Source organism: Aphidius gifuensis, linkage group LG1, assembly GCF_014905175.1.
Source record: "Aphidius gifuensis isolate YNYX2018 linkage group LG1, ASM1490517v1, whole genome shotgun sequence".
NCBI classification, from domain to species: domain Eukaryota; kingdom Metazoa; phylum Arthropoda; class Insecta; order Hymenoptera; family Braconidae; genus Aphidius; species Aphidius gifuensis.
Window position 1 is genome coordinate 31,120,330 of NC_057788.1, and position 24,160 is coordinate 31,144,489.

At 27.1% G+C, this 24,160-nt stretch overlaps 3 protein-coding genes across 7 annotated transcripts; 1 reads left to right on the forward strand and 2 right to left on the reverse strand.

Annotated features, from left to right (window-relative positions):
• Nucleotides 1-534: 534 nt before the first annotated feature.
• LOC122860430 (transcription factor GAGA-like) lies at nucleotides 535-3,073 on the reverse strand. The gene is made up of 4 exons (XM_044164245.1): nucleotides 2,571-3,073; nucleotides 2,298-2,487; nucleotides 1,797-2,229; nucleotides 535-1,722 (listed from the first exon to the last, which is right to left on the reverse strand). Exons 2-4 carry the CDS (start codon nucleotides 2,484-2,486, stop codon nucleotides 935-937), a joined length of 1,410 nt encoding a protein of 469 aa, XP_044020180.1. The 5' UTR covers nucleotide 2,487; nucleotides 2,571-3,073; the 3' UTR covers nucleotides 535-934.
• Nucleotides 3,074-3,342: 269 nt separating this feature from the next.
• LOC122860427 (asparagine--tRNA ligase, cytoplasmic) lies at nucleotides 3,343-5,547 on the forward strand. The gene is made up of 3 exons (XM_044164241.1): nucleotides 3,343-3,463; nucleotides 3,651-3,707; nucleotides 3,791-5,547. The coding sequence occupies exons 2-3, from the start codon at nucleotides 3,674-3,676 to the stop codon at nucleotides 5,425-5,427; spliced, it is 1,671 nt and encodes a 556-aa protein (XP_044020176.1). The 5' UTR covers nucleotides 3,343-3,463; nucleotides 3,651-3,673; the 3' UTR covers nucleotides 5,428-5,547.
• A 1,597-nt stretch (nucleotides 5,548-7,144) lies between these two features.
• LOC122860418 (dmX-like protein 2) lies at nucleotides 7,145-22,232 on the reverse strand. Of its 5 annotated transcripts, XM_044164224.1 has the most exons (16): nucleotides 21,780-22,086; nucleotides 21,563-21,658; nucleotides 20,615-20,812; nucleotides 20,402-20,555; nucleotides 20,194-20,277; nucleotides 19,457-19,669; nucleotides 19,248-19,386; nucleotides 18,968-19,162; nucleotides 18,702-18,883; nucleotides 10,354-18,599; nucleotides 10,194-10,292; nucleotides 9,197-9,283; nucleotides 8,328-8,388; nucleotides 7,688-8,259; nucleotides 7,534-7,617; nucleotides 7,145-7,462 (listed from the first exon to the last, which is right to left on the reverse strand). In XM_044164224.1, the coding sequence occupies exons 2-16, from the start codon at nucleotides 21,647-21,649 to the stop codon at nucleotides 7,349-7,351; spliced, it is 10,515 nt and encodes a 3,504-aa protein (XP_044020159.1). In that variant the 5' UTR covers nucleotides 21,650-21,658; nucleotides 21,780-22,086; the 3' UTR covers nucleotides 7,145-7,348. The 5 variants fall into 5 exon arrangements, with proteins under 5 accessions (XP_044020159.1, XP_044020158.1, XP_044020160.1 ...); XM_044164223.1 differs by having other exon boundaries at nucleotides 21,563-22,086; XM_044164225.1 differs by lacking the exon at nucleotides 20,194-20,277 and having other exon boundaries at nucleotides 21,563-22,232.
• Nucleotides 22,233-24,160: the final 1,928 nt, after the last annotated feature.

Sequence of the window (24,160 nt, forward strand, 5' to 3'; positions counted from 1 at the left end):
AAGAGAGTTTGATGACTTAATTTTTAAAACATTTGAGGTGTATTGTTGTTATTTTTTATATAAATTTACTTTTTTCCTTGAAAAATTATTATAAAAAAATTTAAAATCACTTCTGCTCACAGGGGCTATGAGCAACTGCATGTTTGGAAAATTTTTATAAAGTTAGATATTATAAAAAACATCTTTTTTTCTCAAAAAATTTTATAAAATAATTTAAAATCACTTTTCCTTACAGCCCCTGTGAGGAACTGCATGTTGGCAAAAATTTTATACATAAAATATCGAAATTTAATTATTTATGTTATTTTTTAACGCGAAAAAATTGCAAATCGTTTCTGCTCGGAGCCTCTGTGAATAGCAACACGTTTCGAAAAATTTAATATCTATAAAAATTAAAAATTTATTGTTTACGATTTGTTTAAATTCAAATATCAAATTTATAAACAATAAAGAAAAAAAAAATGCAATACCAGGTTTGAGTAATAATTTTAATAAAAATCACGTGAATAAAGAATGCAAAAACAATATCAATTAATTATTAATTAAATCAGTTTATTTATTCATTTATTTATCACTGTTTAAAATTGATTTTTTATTTACAAAAGTGTTTATAATAATTATAAATTACAAGTTTTTTTAATTATTCTATACAAATAGAACAGCACCACCCTGGTGTTCCCATTTAAAAAAAAAAATCTTTGTCATTCATTCAATTTTTTTTTCAATCTTGATTTCAGGTAAATAAAAAAAAAAAATAATATTAAAGGCAAAAATGTTGTTTTATTTTTAAGCTAAATAACAATAATTAGTAAACATAGAAAAAAAATAAACATAATAATAATAATATAACTAAATGTTATATATAAAATAAAATATAAAAAAAAATATATATAATATTGATGTCAATATAATTTGCAAAAAAAAAAAAAGTAATTTATCTTGCATCAGTTGGTGAGGAGCCATTGTGATGTTGTGAATTAATATCAGCTTCAGTAGGTGATGGTAATGGAGTTTCAGTTTCAGTTGTTGTTATTGTTGTCGTTTTATAAACAATTTGATCACAACTATTACTACCACCACTGTCAGTCATATAGCTTTGTCCCATAAAACCAGACATGTCAATTTCAGGTTTAATTTCAACAACCATTTGATCACTCACTGTTTGTTGAGCTAATGGATTATTAAAACGATATTTACATGATGATAATATATGTCTTCTTAAATTTCTAGCTTGTCTCAATGTTGCACCACAAAATGAACACTGTCCAGGACAATCAGATGCACCACGTATTTTAGCTGCTGCAGCAGCCGCAGCGGCAGCAGCAGCAGCTGTTGTTGTGGTTGTTGATGATGATGGTGTAGATGATAACTGTGGTGTTGGTGTTGGTGGTGGTGGTGATGTTATTGAATTTGTTACAAGACTAGATGTTGATACACCTTGTTGTATAACTGGAAATGACAATGACGATGATGAAGATGAAGGTGATGTTGATAATATTGCTGTTGTTGTTGTTCCTGTTGTTGTTGCTATTGGTGTTGCTGATTGTATCATTCCAATGCTCATTGAGCCAGGATATGATGGTATATGAAGAGGTGAATATTGTTGTAATGGTAATAAATTATGTAAATGTTGTTTTAACTCAATAATTTGTTCTTGTTGACCATTGTCAGATGTTGTAGATTGATTTATTGCCCAGCTTGTTTCATCCTCATCCTCAATAACTAAATAAATAATAAAACAAATTATTAATAAAATTTACTAATTTAATAATTTAATAATTAATAATATTTTATACCTTCTTCAGTGCTTTGTTCTTTCGTTATACATAATAATTCTTCATTATCATCATTTGTACAATTATCAATACGTGGCCATTTATTTGTTGCTGTTGTCGTTGTTGTTGTTAATGATAATGATTTTCTACGTTTTTTTTTTTTATTTACACCTAATTGATTATTATTAATTTGATTAATTTTTATTAATTCTGGTTCTTCAATAAGTGTTGTTTCTGGTATTGCTGCTGCAACTGGTACTTGTTCACCATCATCAGTTATTAATGTTGGTGGACTTAAACCATGAATACTTAAACAATGAGCAGCTTGTAATAATGATGGTAACTGTGATGAATCAACATTAACTTGACCATGATAAACAAATTCTAATATTGATTCTAAATCATCTGGATCTATTCCAGCTAGCATTACAACTGGATGTTTACATGGTGTTTCCTATTATCATAAATTGAATATATAATTTGTTGTTTTAATTTTTGTATTTGTTTAAAAATAATATTTACCTTTAGCACTTCAAGTAAAAATGGGCTTGCTGCTGACAGTACTATTTTGTGAGCTGGAAAACTTTTACCACCAGCAGTCAGTGTAACATCAACAAGATCACCATGTCCTCGTAGTACTTGCACTGCTGCTGTCAATGATGAACTAAATTCACCCCATGACAGGCTATACAGTTGTGCACTGCTACCCATTCTAAAATAATTCAATAATAATCATATAAATTAATTGTTATTTGTAATTAAACTAATGAATAACAATAATAATAATAAACTTACTTGAAAATAATATAAAGACGCACTACACAGTTGAAATTTAATTTAAATTTATATGTAAATTATTGATAATCATATATTATTCTACACTAATGTTTATAATTGTTTTATCATCAATCATAAAAATATTTGATTAACAACAACAACACAACATTAAAAACTAGTGTGGTTTTTTTTTTTTTATTTATTATTATGATGCAGTGAATAATCTATTGGACACACTGAATTTTTTAGAAATTAGAATTAGTTGAAATTTATCAAAAGACCCACATATATTATAACCATGAAAAACTGAAAATTATTTTCACATTTGTATTTTTTAATTGTTAATAAATAGTTACAAACAATATTTGACATATAAAGTTATTCTTTTTATAAGCTAGGAAAAACGTCATACACAAACACATACAATCAAATTCATATATGTATAGGTACACATGTACATATGCATGCATGATATCATGTCTCTCCTTTTTACCAACTGGAAATTTTTTTTTTTTTTTTTTAATCAGCATATCTCTCTTTTTGTTCTTGTCTCTCTCTCTCTTTTATCTGTCTACTTGATAAATAATTTTTTTTTTTAAATATAAAAAATAAAGCAGTAAATTAATGGAAAAACAATATGAAAAATGCAAATTTCGATGTCGAAATTGGGATAATTTAATAAGAAATAATTTCGAAAATTAATAAAAATTATTTCTATTCAAATTTTACCGCAAAATATGGGAGGGGATTTTTTTTACGGCCATATTTTACATGAAAATTACGCCAAAGCCGCATTAACCTTAAAAAAAATCCTCCAAATCGGCTGCAATTCTTGAAATTAATAAATTTATTAGAAAAAAATAAATAAATTGTAGTCGTGGATTTCCATCTGCTTCATATTTGATTTGCAGGTAAAATTGCATCATACAATTGCATGATTATTATTTTGTATCAACAAATCAATACCTGTCAAGTTGAAATATATTTTTATAGTTATTAAACAATTTTTCTACTGTAATATTACTTTGTATAATAATTATCATTGAAAATATATATTCCATTTATAATAATACAAAGCATATTTTAATTATTCAATAGTTTTATCAACAATTGTCACAACAATGCCAGCTGAAGAGTTGTCAGCAATGTCTATCAGTAAGTTTATAATTTAAACAATCAAATTAGAGTATTTTGTTGGGTATTTATAAAACATTTAATATTTTTAATTTGAATTATAGAAGAAATTTATACTTCTGATAAACATGGAAGTGATGAGTCTGGTGATGGTTCTGAGGCAAAACCATTCAAGACAATCCTTCAAGCAATGAGATCTACTGGAATAGATCCAATGCCAACAATTTATCAAGACTCAAAAGATGAGAATCAAAAATATGAGCCAGCAGCAAAATCTCAATTGAAAAAAATAACAAAATTATATACAAGAGAACAACAAAAAAATATAGAAAAAGAAAAAAAATCCCAAGAAGATGATGAAAAACGTGCTAAAAATCTTGAAGAAGCAAAAACAATTGTCATTGAGGAGGATAAATCATTGCCAATTGCAAAACGTATTAAAATTCAAGATGCTGTTAATTATCGAGATAAAAGAGTTAAAATATTTGGCTGGGTACATCGTCTAAGAAGACAAGGAAAATCATTGATGTTTATAACTCTACGTGATGGTTCAGGATTTTTACAATGTGTACTTAATGAAAGACTTGTACAAACATATGATGCTGTTACATTAAATACTGAGGCATCAGTTGAACTATTTGGTACTCTAAATGTTTTACCTGAAGGTAAAACAGCTCCTGGTGGTCATGAATTATCAGTTGATTATTGGAAATTAATAAGTAATGCTCCACCAGGTGGTGCAGATTCAATCCTAAATGCTGAAGCTTTACCAGATGTACAATTAGACAATAGACATATTATGATACGTGGAGAAAATACATCACGTGTATTAATTATGAGATCAGTATTGCTTCAAGCATTTCGTGATCATTATCAATCACGTAAATATTGTGAAGTAACACCACCAACATTGGTACAAACACAAGTTGAAGGTGGCTCAACATTATTTAAACTTGATTATTTTGGTGAAGAAGCATACTTGACACAAAGTTCACAGCTTTATTTAGAAACTTGTATACCAGCAATGGGTGATGTTTATTGTATTGCTCAATCATACAGAGCTGAACAATCAAGAACACGTCGTCATCTTGCTGAATATAGTCATGTTGAAGCTGAATGTCCATTTATAACATATGATGAATTATTAGATCGTTTAGAGGATTTAATTTGTGATGTTGTTGATCGTGTATTAAAATCACCATATGCTGATATTGTTAAAGAACTTAATCCAAATTTTGTTGCACCAAAACGTCCATTTAAACGTCTTGATTATAGTCAAGCTATTGAATATTTACGTGAAAATAATATAACAAAAGAGGATGGTACATTTTATGAATTTGGTGAAGACATACCAGAAATGCCTGAAAGAAAAATGACTGATAAAATAAATGAGCCAATAATGCTTTGTCGTTTTCCAGCAAATATTAAATCATTTTACATGTCAAAGTGTCCAGAAGATTTACGTTTGACTGAGTCAGTTGATGTACTATTGCCAAATGTTGGTGAGATTGTTGGTGGTTCAATGCGTATTTGGAATTATGATGAATTACTTGAGGGTTACAAGAGAGAGGGCATTGATCCAACACCTTATTATTGGTATTCTGATCAAAGAAAATATGGCTCATGTCCACATGGTGGTTATGGTCTTGGTCTTGAAAGATTTTTATGCTGGCTTCTCAACAGATATCACATTCGTGATACTTGTCTTTATCCACGTTTCCTTGAACGTTGTCGTCCATAAATAATTTTTTATTTTAACTTTTTTTTACATTTATAAATTGATTATTCAATTTACTGTAATTGCTTATTCAATTATCATTATGTAATGGCATTAATAAAAATAATTATCAAAAGGATATAATTGTCATTTGCTTTGATAAACTTTCATTTTAATTTTTACGATTTACATTATGTAGTTTAAACATTGGTATACAACTTTTTTTATTTTTATACATGTATAAATTGTTTGGATAGTATATTTTTCATGCTGGGCTTAAAAAGGTACACACAGATTTGTTTTAGAAAAAAAAAAAAAAATAGAAACAAACGTAATATTTGTTTGTTTTATTTTTAAAGATATTTTGGTTTTTTTTTTTTTCGATTTGCAACAGTAAATGAATAACAAACGATAATTTTTATCGGTAATATTTATATTATTGTAAATTTACATATATAATAATCTTGTATATAATATTTTCAACAATTATTTATTTACCTGAATAAGATTGCCTCAAAGTCAATAGACAATCGAAAAAAAAAAAATGGAAAAGACAACACATGCAGATTGCTTTTCTTTGAATTAAATTTTCATTTTGTCAAAATTATTGTTCAATAAAATAACTTGATAGATTATTTATAATAATTTATTATAAAAAAAAATTTAATAACAATAATAATTATTATTAATTATTGAAATTCACACAAGGCTAAATTTATTTTTTTATTTTTTGACAATCTGTATGCCAATTTATTTGTTTTTTTTTTATTAATTAATTTCGGTAACTCAATTCATGTAAAAATGGTTTTCCCGCCTGCGGTTCTCATTTTGCTGAATAATGAAAAACAAAAAAAAAATTATATATAAATATTAAATTATACAGAAAACAATTATTTAAATAAATGAATTTAAATTATTAAAAAAAGCAGTGAATTTTTTTATTTTATTTTAATTATATTTTTCAAATGCGGTGGTATTTTTCATTTGGCATTATTGACTTTTTTTTTCATAACAATAATAAATATTTATTAAATTTTTTCACTGCTTTAAAAATAATAATAATTAATTAAATAAAAGGAATAATAATTAAACATATTTGCTAAATAATTATATAATTTTTTTTTGTCTTCTATTTTGATAAAACATTGATAAAGAATTAACGTGCATGAAATTTGCGTTATCAAATTACTTTCAACATCATTTTTTTGTATATATTAACGTTCATTTTTTTTTTTTTTTTGTATACATAATACTATTTTACTTATTTAATCTATCAACACCACCACACGACATAATTTATTATAATTTATATTGACCTAATTCAAACACAAATTAGTATGATAATTTATTCCAATTCATACTTTTATTAACAAATATTTAATAGTCAGTTGTTTTTTTGTTATTTATTTTTTATCAAATTAATGATTAAAAATTTGATATGGAAAGTGAAAAAGCTTAGAATAAGAAAGACTTTAAATAGGCCAAAATTGAAAACTTTAAATGCGCTAAATAAAATAATAATCAAGTAATTTATAGATTATAATTATGAGACTATTCTATTGACAAGTATCGAGTACAATTAATTGATATATGAATAATAATTATGCTCATTAAATAATTATACAATAAACAGTTTGAAAAATAAATATAATATAAATTAATTTGTTGACCAAATTCATCATCACTTGTTTGAATAAATATTTGTTGTTGTTGTTAATTAAATTAAAATGATACTGTTTAATTTTTTTTAATTATAAAAATTTAATAATCAATTAAATTGTTTTATTCCTTTTTTTTCAATTATTAATATTTTTTTTTTCTCCTCCCATTACTTTGATCATTGGTCTTAAATTTTATGAATGTAACTTTGGTTGTGATTTATTTTTTTATTTACTTACTATTATTAATTAATTAATTATTTTTTAACATTTTTATTTATTTATTTTTAAATTGTTTGAACAACACAGTCACGTTCAGGCAATTGTCGTACTTTCATTGAGCCATCAGCACCACATGAAAATAGTCGTCCAGCTGAATCAACATGTAATTGTGTAACACCCTGGGGATAAATAATTTAATGATAAATAAATATTATTGGAGTTGATAAATTTAATATTTTAAAATACATACTTGGCCAATATTTTTGAAAAAACTTGATCTTGGATGTTCACCAGGGAAGAAATACATCAACGTGTGAACTGTCAAAGCCCAGACCTAATTAAAAGAAAAACAAATAAACAATTAAATAACGTAAATTAAAAAATTAATTTGTATAATTGTATACCTTGATGTCTCCATCACCAGCACCACTGACGAAAAATTCTTCATGTGGATCAAGTGCCAAACATTTAATTGCCGAATCATGAGCATGAAATCTGTGTCTTTGTTGTCTTTGTCTAACATCAAATATATTAATATCACCTTTTTTACCACCACTTATTAATAATTGATGTTGTGGTGCAAGTATAACAGAGCTTGCACCTTGATCATGACATGTAAAACCTTGTACAAGTGATTTATTTTGTGGTAATAATGTATCCCATAATGCAACATTTCTTCCTTCAGATCCATGACCAGCTGTTGCAACAAGACTACAAGCACCAAGGAAGACAAAATCAGATGTAACTTTACTGTGACATTGATAATTAAAAAATGGTCTTGCAGTTCCTTCTCTGCATGCAACTTGAAATAGACTTAGATGACCATCAGAATCAGCAACACCAAATTTATTACCATGTTGAGCAAAACGTACACGAGTTACTTTTGCAAATGTACCAGCTGGTCTTGGTGTTGCAACTGCTGTTTGATGACCCCATTCCCACAATGATACTGAACCATCTTGTGATCCAGTTAAGTCTGTTAATTTTATATTATTATTAATTATTTTTATAAATTTTATAATATTACTATTTAGTGAAACTTACACAGAGGCAAAAGTGGATGTGCTGAAACTCTTCTTATTCCATCAATTTTATGCTTCAATATCTGTCACAACAAAATATATTTTTATATTTTAAACAATTAAAAATATAACTAATTATATAATTAACAATTACAAACAAAAATTTTAGACTTGTAATATTATTTATTTACTATTTTCAATTGGGATATTAATATCAAATATATTTTTATTTAAATATTCATATGTATGAAAATTAATTATTAAAAATAAATATATTAAACTAAAACTAACAAAAAATATATATTGTGATTAGGTAAATAATAAATTAATTAATAATAATAATTGTGTAGAATTAACAACAAATTAGGTGTTCATGCAAAATAAAAATTTCTTTCTTTTTTTTGGTCTCACAAATATTTGTATATTTAAAATAACAACACCAACCGATAATAATTATCACAGCATGCAGGAAAATTGTCAATAAACAAGTAAAAAAATTAAAAAATAAACACTATTAATAAATTAATAATAACGACAATAAATAAATATAAAAAAAAAACAGTCAAAAATAAATAAACAACACAGCGAAAAATAGCCAGTAATAAATCTCGTTCAGAAAAAAATGTAAAAAAAAATTTAATGATAAATGATTATTGATGATGAAAAAATAATCGATTAATAAATTTAATTGTAATATTATTTAATTTATTTGTATTTATTTTATCGATGATTATTGATGACAATGAATATTTAAAAAAAAAAAAAAAAGAATTAATTGATGAATGGATGTTAATGATGACAAATGATGTACAGTAATATTTTTGATTAAAAAAAGTAAATATATATATTATTAGGAAAAAGGCTAGGGTCTTGTTTAGATGTTAGTCTCACCGGCTTTAACAAGTGTTTGCTCCTATCAGCGACAAACTGACAGAAGCGCAGGTCGTGGGAGCCAGGAAAAGCGGGCATCCCCTTCATCTGAACGAGCGCGTGAGCCATCAGGTAAGTGACGAAGACCAAGTTATTGATGTTAGGCAAGCATTAAACAAGCAACATTTTTCACCGTCACCAATTGAGCGTTACCCCCAAATTATTTAGATATTATTTTTGTTTAAGAAAAAGAGATTAAAAGAAAAATAAAAACAAAAAAGAAAAATAGTAAAATAGAAAAAGACTATAGAAAATATATTATTTCAAAAATAAATAAATAAATTTTCATCATTTTTTTTTTTTAAAAATATAAATTATATACCTGAAATTTATTATTAACAAATTGGCTCTTAATATCGAATTATTATTTTCAATCCCAAGGGCTCACTGTTTTTATACTAAATTAAACCGAATTTTTTTTTAATTTCAATTGCATGCATTCAATGCTTCAGTGTCATCGTTAGTGATTTTAATAAATTTATAATTAATATCATTAAAACTATTATTAAAATTTATATTAGAAAATAATTATAGTTTAAAAATATAAATAGATAAAAAAATATATCAAGGAAAATTATTATCAGTTAAAAGGTGGTTTTTTTTCTTTTTTTTTTTTTTACATAATTTATTGTGTTGTGCTATTAGTAATATTTAAATGATAAATAATATTTATATAAATAGATAAATAACATCACTGTTAAGGTGCTTATTTATATTTAAAAAAAAATTGAGGTGTTATTGGTCTAAACAGAAATTATTTAAAGCCACTATAAATTATGTAATTTGATTATATTTGTGTATTTGTTAATTTTAAATTTAAATTTATTTTTTTTATCAATTAAGGATTTAAAAAAAATTAAATATTATATAGTGTCAGGGCATTAATAAATAATTTGGGTAAAGCACAAGATGTAATATTATTATATAAAAATAAATGAATTATAAATGATTGACTTACCACACTTGCTCCACGTCCACTCTGACTGGCAATTCCTGATTGTGGTTGAGGACTATTTGATGTTGGACTTTGTGCAAGTAACGGTCGATCAGCTGCAGTCTGTAAATAATTAAATTTTCAATTATTATAATTGAATGAATAAATAAATAAATTAAATTACCTGTATGACTAGAAAACTACTTGGTGGTACTGGCTCAAGATCAATTGATTTATTAAGATTAATAATATCAAATTCACATTCATCTTCAAGCCATGATGGAAGCTCTAAAAGTAATGATATATCCATTTCTTGTACTTCACGTGGTGTTGCAAGTGCCATTAATCCAGCATTAACTTGATTTAAACAAAATGCACTAATACTATCTTGTTCTTTATGAATAATTCTAACTGGTTCAGGAATATTTGTTGTAGCACCATTTTCACTTGTTTTATCTTCACCAGTACCACCTCCTCCTCTTGTTGTGCTATCAATACCCATTTGATTATCTAATATTGATGATAATGATCTTCTTTTACCAAATACAGCTCTTATAAATATATCTTGTACAGATTCTTGTCTAACAAGATATGCCCATAATCTATTTGCTGGTGCTGCTGATGCTAATCTTGTATTAAATGGTGTATTACCTTTTTCAAGAAGTGAACGATATTTATGTATTGCTGGTTTACCTGGTGTTGGTATTGGATCTGGTGTACAACCAGGTATATAATTAACTGGTGGTGGTCCTTTTGTTTCAAGTTCATCTTTTAATGTTTCTTGCCATTGTGCTGCAATACCAAGTGTACCATGTATCAATGGTGAACTAACTGGTAATTCTTGCATTTCAATACCGGCAACAGTTAAAAAATCTTGTAATTGTTTTTGTAATATTTTAACAATAGCTAATCTCATTATTGACCAACTATAACCATTTGGATTTGAATGTTCAATATTATCTTTTGGTTTATTTTTTGGTTTAATATTTGTATCAAATATATCTTCTTCTTCATCTGATGAACCAAGATCAGATATTGCTGAATCAGATGAATCATAATCAATTTCATCAGCATATTCACTTTGTATTAATGGTTTCATTAAAAAATATGATACCATACTCATTTGTGGTGATACAAATTGTTCACGATATGTTGGTTTATCTTCTTTAATACTTGGTTGTTGTGTACTAAATTGTCCAAGTAATTTCATATTTAATTTATTACGTTGTTTTGTTATTGTATTCCATACACCACCAGCAGCAGCTTGTATATCACCAGATATACTATCAGTTCTTTCAACACTAATATTTGGTCCACTTGATCTTGTTGTTGTTGTTGGTGTTGTTGTTGTTATACCACCACTAGAACTTGATGCTATTTTAACCAATTTTTTAACACCACCACCAAATAAACATGACCATGTATTATTATCAAATTTTTGTCCAACTAAACGATAAAGTATATGACTATCACAACTTGATAATGCATATACAAATAAACTCATATAAGTTGCAACAAATGTTTCACATAATAGAATATTTAATTTTGGTGTATCTTCATCTTTTTCACGTGCAAGTAAAGCACGAAGATTAGTAACACCTGGCCATTTTGATGGTAATGTTGTTATTGATATACTTTCATCCATTGAATATCTACGTCCATAACGATTTGATGCAACTAAATGACCACCAGAAAATGATTCAATTTCACTAACTGCTGCTGGAAAATTATCTGGTTGTTGATGTTTCATAACAAATGTATCTGAATCACATAATGATTGATAAATACAAGCACTTAATGCAACAGCTAAATCACGCATTATAAATACTTCACAATAATGAGTATTACGATTTGGTGTTGGTGTATTACGTAATTCAACTAATGTTTGTAACATATCATGAGCAAGTGATTGTAAATGACGTACTGGATCAGCAACAACTGTTTTATTACATGCAACACTTGCACTTAATAATGGTAATGTTGTTGGAAATGGTAATGGACTTAATAATTGTTGTTGAGTTTTTTCTTGTTGTAATTCTTGAAGTAATAATACTAATTCCATTCTAACTGATGCTAAACCACCACCAGATGCACCATGCAATGAACAATAAGATAACAATGTTCTTAGTAATGTTTCATTTGCCTTGAGCCATTTTTTTCTTCTTGCAGCTCTTTGTACTTTAGCTTCAAAATCAAATTTTTCAGCAACTAAAATTTCATGTAATGTTGGCTGTTCACCTGGTTTATATGGTGCAACATCATCAGCAATAGCACTATCATATTCAGTAACATTTATAACATCACCATCTGAATTAACACTGTAACTACAAAGTTGACGAAGTGCATCAACTTCACGTTCAAGCCATACATATAATTGATAACGTAATTGACCACCATCAACTTCAAAACCAGTTGCAAGTGTTGATAATTCTTCCATTAAAATTTTTAAACATGCAACAAATTTTAATTGTTGTGCCATTATATCCAATGAACCAACTGGCTTTGTTACTTCTTCTTTTTCATTAATAATATTTTTATTATTATCTTTTTTAGTATCACCAGCATTACTACTATCTAATTTCATACTCATTGGTGGACTATCATGTTTATCATCATCTTCATCATCATTATTATCATCATCATCATCATCCCATTTTATTTGAAATTTATCATCATCATCATCAATTTTTTTAGTAACTGGCTGTGACCAATCTAGCGTTGAGCTATCACCCCAATCAATTGATGATGATGAATTAATTTCTTTGACATTTGGTTCACTATCCCAACCAAGTATACCAGTATCAATTTGTGAATCAAGAGGTCTTGTTTTACTTGGACTATTTAATAAACTTGGTGAATCATCAATACTTGTATCAATAACTTTATTTGGTAGCTTTGATAGTACTTCAAGTGCAAGTGCTGGACAACCAGCTTTAAAATGTGCATGTGCAGTTGTAAAATAAAGTTGTCTTTCAAGTGGTGTTATACTATCTTCAAGTAATAATTGTTTATCTGGTTGTCCTTTTGTTTCAGTACCATAACTAAAACCAGATAATACAACAGATGACATACCTTTTTTTTTATCTTGTGCTGTTGATGCAATATATTGTCTTATTAATAATGGATGTGTTCTTAAATAAACATAAAAATTAAATACATTTGGATTTGCTGTTGCACCTTCTGGTTTTTCTGATTCATCATTATATTGTGAATGTAATGTACCAACATTTGTTAATAATAATGTATTTAATGAACCAGAATAATCTTTTAACAACCATAATGCCATACTACGTAAAAATGGATCTGGATGTGCTTTATTTATATCTGGATTATTACCATTCTCATCACAACCAAGAATTTCTTCGTACAATAATCTTTTTAAATTGGCTGATGTCATATCATCTTCATATAAACGTGCAATAATCATTGCCAATTGTATGTCATTTAATTTATTTAAACAAACATCAATAGCATCTCTCAATGCACCAGCTAGTAAAAAAAATGCAGCAGCATGATCAAATCTTTGTTTACCCAATAATGCATATGCATTTTTTAATGCTGCTTTTCTCCAACGATCTTCAGTAAAATTATTTGAAAAAAATGCTGTCATTCTTTCATCTCTTTTATTTCTAAATAAACCCCATACTAAATTTTTTTTTTTCATTGCAAGATAATATATTGCAGCATCAAGTGGATCTTGATTCAACTGAAATGCTGCTTTTGCAATTTTTTCAATGGATTTTTTCAACACAATATTACTACGTATCCACCAGCCAACACCTAGTTCTTTTAAAATTGACCATTTTGGTTGTCCTTTAGCATATGATGGTATAAGACCAAGTAGCTCTTCTTCAGATTCTGAATGAAATGCCCATACAAGATTATTTGTTGATACACCTTGTTTTTGAAATTGTGCACGTTGTGCAAGTGGTAAACATTTAATTAAATAATTATAATGTTTCATTGCTAATAAAAATCGCAAACCACAATCATCAAGTGAATCTGTTGATACAGTTTCACCATCTGGTAGACCAGTTAAATTTTCTTTAGCAATTGCTGTTTTAGCAGCATCAATTGCAAATCTATCAGCAAAATCAACATTACAAGTTGATACAGTATCAGCAAGTGCAAGTAAATGCATTTGATCTAAACTTGATAAACCAGGTAAATGTGTATGTGTTAATAAACGTGATAATAATCTTCCTTGTCTTGGTCCAAAATGTGATATACCTTGACGTTCTGGTACTGATGATCTACGATCTTTTTGTCTTTTACAATCATAATTTTCATCAAGCATATCATCAAGTGATTCACCCTCATCAACATTACCATCAAATAAAACATTATAATCTTGTTTATTATCATCATTTTGTAATTGTGTTGTATTTGTTTCTTTATCAGCAATTAATAATGTCCATAATGGTAATGGTGGTATTGATGTTATTTCAGCATAATCAAGTGTTAATTCTTCTGGTATTTGTGTTGTTGAACCACGTGATTCAAGTGGTGATGTTGTACCAGCATATGTTACAGACATTGTTCTTGATCTTGTCCATGTACCACGTTGTTTCATTAAACTTTCATCATCAGCTCTTATTGAACATGATGATGTTATACATCTAACTAAATGTGATAATATTGCTTTGACCCATCTTATTTTACCAGAATTTAGGAGTTCCATTAATTGTTTTGGATGATATTGTGGTAATACAGGACATGCTATTCTTGATGCTTCAAATAAACCATAATCAGGCATATAATCAAAATTAACAATATCATTATTTTGCATACAACGTTTTTTTTTAGCATCTAACATTGTTAAATTGATACTACTAACACGTGATAAATGTGGCATTGATGATACATTTGCAAGTCTACGTTGTGATGTTTCATGTGCCAATGTACGTAAATCTTCATCACGTAAATTTCTACTTGCTTGAAATTCATCTGATTCTTGATGTTGTAAACTTGATGATGATGTACAATCATTTTTTGGATTTGGTTTCCATTGTGAATAAACATGCATTTCTGAATCCATACCAACAACAAGTATACCATCACGTACCCATGATATTTGCATTGGTAATGGTGGTAAACCATCAGCAGTTGTTAAATTAATTTTACGTAATTTCATCCAACGTATTTCATCAACAAATTGTGGTTGTGCTAATGATGATGTTTTACGTAATATTGGACGATTATTTGTTTGTGATTCTTTCATTGCTTTCATGTTTGCTTGTGCAAGATCAGAACATACTGGTGTAAATAACATAATTTTTGAACCAACACCAACAGTTAATATATGTGAACCATCTTCTTTTGATACCCAATCAAGTTGTACCAAATGTTTTTGTGTTAATGGACATGTATTACCATTTTCAATTATTGATTTACGTAATGATTGTAATGTACTGAATGACGGTACAGCAAGTAATCCAGCATTTGTTTTTGAATTTTCATTTGTATCATTAATACCATTACCACCATTAACACCAAGACTACCACCATTACCACCATTACGTGGTGATCTAATATCTTCATGACTCAATGTTTGTAATACTTGTGTTAATCTTTGTTTTTTTTGTAAATATCTACTGTCATATAAATAACTCAAATCTAAATGTTGATCAACTTGTATTCTAGGTAAATGTATATTTTTTAAATGTATTGTATCTTCAAGTATCCATTCACTACCACCAGTACTTTCACATTCATATATTGCAACACATAAATTAACATAACGTGAATCTGGATCACTTTTTGTTGGTCTTGTAAATGATTTACCATATTTATATGCACATGCAATACGTCCAGAATATGCAGCACTTATATTTAATGGTTGTCCAGATATATCAATTGTTGATTCTTGATCTTTACGTATCATTTCCCATTCTTTCCATTCATATGATAATACATCATCTTTTTCTTTTTCTTCTTCTACTTTTTCGCTATTATTTTTATTATTTTTAGTAACATTACATTTCCAAAAACGTACAGTACTATCACTACATGCTGTAACAACAATATAAGGTGCAAAACATGCTGGATATATTGATGAACTACTTAAATGTCCAGCAGCTGGTGCAGCATGTACAACTTCAACACCATCTGGTAATGGTAATTCTTGTGTACATACTTTTGTTGTTGTTATTAATACATGACTATTATGATGTCGTCTATGTAAATATGATTGATCAAAATCAGCTTGACTTGAACGACGACTTCTACCAGTATTAGCATTAGCATTTGTATTTGAATTTGTAGTATTTGTATTTGTATTTGTATTTGTGCTTGTATTAATACCAATACCACTTTGACTTTGTCTACGTGAACGACGACCTTCAAAACCACTACGTCCAGGTGTACCATCATCATCATCATCTTGTACTAAATGTGAATCAGGTACATACATCATTGATCCAGTTAAACCATTTGTTTCTGGTTGTGATGCTATAACTAAACGCCACATATGTACTGTTGTACCTTTTTGAGTTCTTTCAAGTACAACAATATAAAATGGTTCTTCAAATATTGATGATTGTTGTAAATCAACCATTGCATCTAATGTTGATTCCATAAGACCAAGATCATTTGCTGTTGTATCAATACCAGGTAATTTTTCATCATTTCTTTCACCAGTTATTAATTGTTCTTGAAATACATGAAGAAATTGTGTATTTTGCCAATCATGAGTTGCATCAGATATTGCATCAAGTTGTATAACACAACCAGGACGTGCTGTTGATTGTTGTGATACAATTTTAATACGATCATGTATTGAATGTCTAATACCATCATCTGATGATATATCTGTTGATATACTTGCCATTGAATCCATCATTCTACTTCTTCTTTCACTAATTGATACTTCAGCAAGTAGCGTTCTTGCATCAATAACTGCTTGATAAACTCTTAAACATTGTCCATCACTAGCAACAAAACAGGCACTTGGAGAATTTGATAAATTACCAAGTGTTGTACTTGGTAATAATGTTGGTATCCATGCAACATTACTAAATGCTGATATTTCAGGTGAATTAATACGTGCCAATTCAGAAACACCACCACTTTTTGATAATGGACCAACAGCATCAACACGCCAAAGTATTAATTCACTACAAAAACCAGTTGCTGACATAATTTCTTTATTACGTAAATTATTATTATCATTATTATTATTATTATTTTGACAATTATTATTATCATTATTATTGACATTATCATTATCATTACTAACATCTGAATTATTCGGATTAAATTCAGGTATATTATGATGTGATGTTGTAACTAATAATGGTAATACTGGATGACATGTTATATCATTAACACGAAAACGATGACCAGATGCACGACAAGCATGTCCAATACTTAATACTTGTGAAAATTTTGTTTTATCAGCAAATGTTAATTGCCATAAATTTAATGTACCATTTGAATGTTTTGATACCATTGATACAATTGGACTTGGATGAGCTAAAAAATCATTAACAACATCTTGATTATTTTTTGATATATCAGCAGCATTATTTGCAGCATTACCAGCACCACCACCACTAGTATTATTTTGCATTGATGCATTATTTTGTTTTTGATCAGTATAATTTCTAACACTTTGTATAAATTCTTGTCCAGCTTTTGATGTTAATGTTGATTGATCTTCATCTTGTTCAATAACACTTGGTAGAGGTGTTAATATTTCATTATGTTCATTTGATTTTGCTGATGATTTAGCAACTTCACGTATACTTAATAATGGACCACCAGTATTATGTGAATACATTGATACATTATGACTCATTGTTGATGCATCACCAAGTGGAAATGCATTTGGTATACGTGTTGAAAATGATATTTGTGCTTGTCTAAATGAACCAGGATGATATTCATCAAGCCATTCAACATGCCAAATTAAAAAACTTCCATCAATTGGATGAATTGAAAATAATAGATCTGGATTATGATGCCAATCACGTAATAATGTTTCTATTTTTGTATCAAGTGAATCTGGACCATGATTTATTGATGATGCAGCATCTGTTGCTATTGAATTTATTGATGTTGTATTGCTTAAACTTGCATGTGAATGAACACTGTATGGTAAACTGTGATGTGATGAGCCTGTATGTGGTGTATGATGTTCATCACTGCTATGATCATCTTGACTAGTTGTACGTTTTGCAGAATTTTGATGCCTTGATGATTTTTTTGGTGTATGTTCATCCTCTGAATCATGCTCAACATGATCAGTCTCATGATGATGATTATTATTATGAAGACCTTCTTCTTTTTCAACAACTTTTCTTGTCAATTCTTGTAGTATATTTTCAGCTTGCATTGTAAAATGCATCTCTTTATTATTTAACCAATGTAATATAAAATTTGGTTCTCTTTCAGGATCATCAGTAATGAGACTTGGTACTAATGGTATATCTATAACATCAATTAATATACATCCATCTATTTTTATCTATTTATTTTTTTTAATTATCATTCATGTTACTAATAAATTAAAATATATATAAAAACACATACCAGTTTCAGCATTAATACTAGCTGCTAAATGAAAGTGCATGCCTGGAAAATGACCTCCTGTACTTTGATAATTATTATGAAAATCATGAACAGAATATGTTGATGGTAATGTTGGTAATGTTGGTGCTGAATGACCAGCTTGATGTTGTTGTTTAGCATGACGTCTTATATGAAAACAAGTTCTAGAAAAAAAAAACAAGGAAAAAAAAATATAATAATTTAATAATTGTTTTATAATTATTATTTGAATAATAAAAAATATTTACTTCATGTGTTTTAATCGTTGCATAAATCTATGTTTGTGCATTGAATGATGACGTTTACCATGATGATGATGTCTATCTGATCCTTCAAATTGACTCATATTAGCAAGTCCCTCAATTTCTGGTGGTATTGTTTCAGCCCAAACACGACATATATTATCACGACACGATGTCACCAGCATATTTGATACTGATCCCCTTTTTATTTAAATTAATCAATTAATTATCATCATATAATAACATGATATTTAAACAATTATTTATTGATTATTTTAAATCTTACTTTGGCATGTATTTGCTTGTTTTTCTCCATGATAAATGTGTCACAGCACGTGGATGTGCTATGTAAACAAAACTATAACTGTCATTTGGTATTGATGTACCAAAACAACCATGATGATCTACACCTCTCAATGGAAAAACTATAAAATATAAATCATTAATATTTTCATAGCTATACATGAAATAATACATGTTTTTAATTTGACTTACGATTTTTATTTTCAAACCATATTTTGACTAGTCTATCATTGAGTCCAGTTGTTGCAAATAATGTACCATCTGGACTAAAACTCATGAGATGAACTGGTGTTGCAGTTCGACATTTCCATACACAATTCCATCCACCAGGTTCATTCATTGGATTTGTGTCATTTGGAAGAGGACTTTCAGCCTCACCACCAATTGAAAATGTAACAACAGTTGCTGTAATTTCAAGACAACTATGTTAGTAATATTAAATATCAATTAAATAAAATATAAATATTAATAAACAATCAATAAAATTTCTTATTTATAAATAAACATCATTACAAATATATATAATTTGTTAACGAAAATTCATGACGATGACATTATTAATGAGATAAAATTAACAATAACCATAATTTTATCGATGAAAATTATATTTTTTTAATTATTTATGATGATAATAATGATGATGTTGGCAACAATTAGTGAGTTCGTAAGCTTATCGTTAAAAAAAAAAATAAATAAATAACAGCCATTTGTGCACTTGCATTATTTCCATTAAAAACAATATCAAGAAATATCAAAAAAAAAAATTGAGAAAAAAAAAGCTACTGCAATGATATCAATGATAAAAAAAAAAATGATTGTTGACAATGTAAAATACATAATACAACAACATCATGCAGTATAGAAAGAAGAAGAAGAAAGGGTGAAAAATAAATTGAATAAACGTTCATTCTAATGGCGAATGAACTCACGATCTTGCGAGGAGTTTCCCGTAACACTTTGATTAGCTCCGGAAGTTGTAACCTCCTCAGGGTGCGCAATTTTCGTCTTTGTCGCTGTACATAATTTATTTATATATCGTAAAATAATATTTTCATCATTAGGATAACATAAATATAAATAAACCCATGTTGTTTATATAATTAAAAAAAAAAAATTAATGATAATTAATAAACTTACGATGATCATCATGAAATGGTTGTATATTTTGATGCCAAAGTTGTAAAAGTTCGCCACCAGTTAGTAGACGAGTACCTTCGAGATTCCATGACAATGATGTGATGTGAAATTCTGTTTGAAGACTTCCTGTTTGAACCCATCTGTACTCCAATTGCTGGATAATAAATAGAAATTATTTATTTGATAATTAATATTATAAACAAAATTACTTACATGAGAACAAGTGGTATGTATGAGTGGTGTTGGTTCAAATATACAAATTTGATTTTCATATGCAGCAGCTATTTTTCCAGTATCTGTACTGCAATCTAAACAACTTATTCTGATGTAATTATGAACAGCACCAGGAATTATTTGTACTCTTTCAAAATTACTTGCAAGAATAACAATATTACAACCAGCTGCATATGCCTGATAATAAAAAAAAAAATTAAATTAAAAATATTCAAGTATCAATTATTGAGAAAAAAAAAAAAAAAATTTCTGTTGATATTAAGTACACTTAAACACGTTACATAATGATACCCAACCCGTCACTAACATCTGGATTAACTGATCAAAAAAATATTTTTTTCTAATCATTAAAATAAAGACTCTCTATTTTTATGATTAATTTTGAAATATAAAAATATTGATAGCTCCAATTGAGCTACTTTGATTTATCTCAAATTTGAAAAAAATTATTATTTATATTTTCAATATTTAATAACAATTTATAATTTAAAAAAAAAAATAAAAAATTATATCTTTTAATTATATCTTTAATTGTATTATAAATTAATATAATTTTTTCATAAAAATGACGTCAATAATTTATCTCAAAAACAAGATCCAATAACATCAATAAATCATAGTAAAAAATTACATAGACAATTTACAAGTGTCTAATTTTTTTCCCCTTACAATATTATCATGATTTTGATGTTAATAATTTTTACCAATTTATTATATACCTCTATTTAAAATAACATATTATTATTGTCATAATAATCAGCTGATTATTGACACAATTATAATGACTTAATTGTCAAATTAAATAATAAACATTTGACACATATTAAAGTGTAACAGTTAAACTGGGCGGGGATTCAACAGATAAATAATAAAATCTAAATAAAATTAATAATTAATAATAATTATTGATAAATAATAATAACTTACTGTAAATGATATACCCTCGACAGAACCTACAGCATAACAGCGATCTCCTGCATTGCAGGCACCACTCAATATTTGATGACAATTCATACTTGACAACTTGTCAAAAAAAATTTAGTTCATAATAAATAATTATTGTTAATTTATCACATCAACTAGAGATAATTTATTATTTAATAATATATTTATAATATTATAAGACACTATTATTAATAAATACTCTCAAGGTCCAGATGAATTTTTTAGGAGAAAAAAAAATATGTTCTTTTACGTGACACAGAAATCCAGTGGTGGTGGTGATGCAGCCATCTTTAAATTGAATTTATTATTTTTATGATTATGATATGTGTGGGTGTGTGTGTTGTTGATATATATTACAATAATAATAAAAACAACAACAACAAAATAATACACATGCGCGCAATAGTAAATTATTTTTATCTCACTTAATTATCATTGATAGAAAATGACATATCAGCTGCATCAATTGGATGCACCGGAGTAAAAAAAATTAACCTGGGGATGATGGAGCCACTATCACTATTATCAATCTGTTTTTTTTTTATTGCTTTTTATATTAAAATATATATAACACTGTTTTATATATGATAGTCATAATGTAAATATGTATTGACTAAATCTTGATTAATTTTTTGTATTATCAATTAGTACTGTTATTATTATAATAAGTGTATATTGTTGTGTTTTTATGCGCACACTCGGGGATGTTCGGTATTTTTCGTTGACTTTGTGTGTTTAAATTTGAAAAATGTTTATGACAAGTCATAAATTATATGTACTAAATATCCTAAATATAAATAAAAATATATATGTCGGCTCTTATTATCACACTTGTAATTATATATTTTTATATTTTTGTGAAAACAATTATTTATTTGATGACATAGCTTTTACTGTGTGTGCTTGGGTTTTTTATTTTTGAAAATGATGATATAATTATTTGTTTGTTTTAAATATTTTTTTGATTTTTAGGGAGCATGATATGATTAAATAAATGAATTATAATTAATATTTATTTATTTATTTATTTAGTATTTATTTAATATTTATTTAATTATAATTAATAATAATATACTGTTACTTTTTAAACGTGCAAAGTTGAATTTTAGAAGAATATTTTTTTACAGTTAAATTTTTAAAATAATATATCTAGAGTTGGCTTTGTCTTATCTAAAAATTCAAGGTTTAGTAATAAAATAAAAAAAAAAATACTATTAAAAATTTATTGGCAACGGACAGTATTTCATTTCGATAAAAAATATATTACTCCAGTATGAATAGACAAACTTTATCATTGGTGTTACACGAAGGAAAAAAAAAAGAAAAATTCGCAAGAAATAAAAAAATTCTAGGACAATGGAAATCTCATTTTTGTTCGTCATAGTTTTGTTGAATTTATTTATCAGTAAGTTATTAAAATATTAAAGTCAATTAAAATATTTTAAATGAATCTGTTGATATAAAATTTAAATTATACTTTGATATAAGATCCAGGAATCGCAGGAAAAGATAATATCAATCCTGATGAGAAAAAATGTTTGATTAAACGTGTAAGCACTAAATCCAATATGGGTCAAATGGAAGTAGAAGACGTTCAAGTCAGTTTGTATAAAAAAAACGTTGAAAATTTATACTTTTATCGTGAAGATAATAAAAAAATTATGACCAATAAATTTATTTATTTATTTACTGTTATTTATTTTTAAAAATTATTATAGTTGACAGAGTACAAAGATGGACGGGTAATAAAATTTAATCAACAAAATTTTCACAAACTTCGCGAAGAATTACTCAAAACCGAAGACTATTTTATCGACGAACAATTTTTCATAGAATCCTCTGTAAATGGTCAAACAATAGAACTCAAAAGACCTAAGGTATCAAATATCAAATTAATGAACTTAACCAAATGAAAAAAAATAATATGATAACAGAAACATTGTTGTAAATTTTTTATTTTTTAATCACAATTTGTATAGGATCTGATAAATAATCCACTGCTGGTTCTTGAAAAAAATACATATTTCCATATGGGACAAGGGTTATTAGGAAATTGCTGGTTCGTTAGTGCATTGATGAGTCTTTATGAGCAAAAAGATTTATTCCATTTTATTGTGCCAAATGATCAGAGTTTCAAAGACAAAGAGTACGCGGGTATATTTCATTTCAGGTTAATATAAACATGAATTTTTTTTTTTTAATATACAAATATATTTAAAGTTTGATAATAATAAGACAATTTATAAATGAAAAGATTTTGGCAAGTTGGAAAATGGGTAGACGTTGTTGTTGATGATCGACTTCCAACTTTAGACAATGAACTGATCTATTTGCGATCGAAATATCGTAATGAATTTTGGGTAAATGAATTATAATTGATCAATTATAGAAAAAAAATTTAAAAAACCATGATTTAATTTTATGAAAACAATTTCAGCCATCCTTAATTGAAAAAGCATATGCAAAATTAATTTCAAGATCATACAAGGCATTTTTTGAGGGAAGTAGAGGTGCAATATCAATGCAAGATTTATTTGGAGGAATTCCTGAAACATACGATGTACCTACAAATAAAACGAA

Excerpts from the sequence above, each read along its gene's own strand:
- LOC122860430 (XM_044164245.1), bottom strand. The coding sequence starts at position 2,486 with ATGGGTAGCAGTGCACAACTGTATAGCCTGTCATGGGGTGAATTTAGT. Across the intron at positions 2,230-2,297 it reads TTTTACTTGAAGTGCTAAAG|GAAACACCATGTAAACATCC; the intron begins GTAAATATTATT and ends TTATGATAATAG. Across the intron at positions 1,723-1,796 it reads AGAACAAAGCACTGAAGAAG|TTATTGAGGATGAGGATGAA; the intron begins GTATAAAATATT and ends TTATTTATTTAG.
- LOC122860427 (XM_044164241.1), top strand. The coding sequence starts at position 3,674 with ATGCCAGCTGAAGAGTTGTCAGCAATGTCTATCA. Across the intron at positions 3,708-3,790 it reads GTTGTCAGCAATGTCTATCA|AAGAAATTTATACTTCTGAT; the intron begins GTAAGTTTATAA and ends TTTGAATTATAG.
- LOC122860418 (XM_044164224.1), bottom strand. The coding sequence starts at position 21,649 with ATGAATTGTCATCAAATATTGAGTGGTGCCTGCAATGCAGGAGATCGC. Across the intron at positions 8,389-9,196 it reads GCAAACACTTGTTAAAGCCG|ATATTGAAGCATAAAATTGA; the intron begins GTGAGACTAACA and ends TTGTTGTGACAG. Across the intron at positions 8,260-8,327 it reads ACATCCACTTTTGCCTCTGT|ACTTAACTGGATCACAAGAT; the intron begins GTAAGTTTCACT and ends TAAAATTAACAG.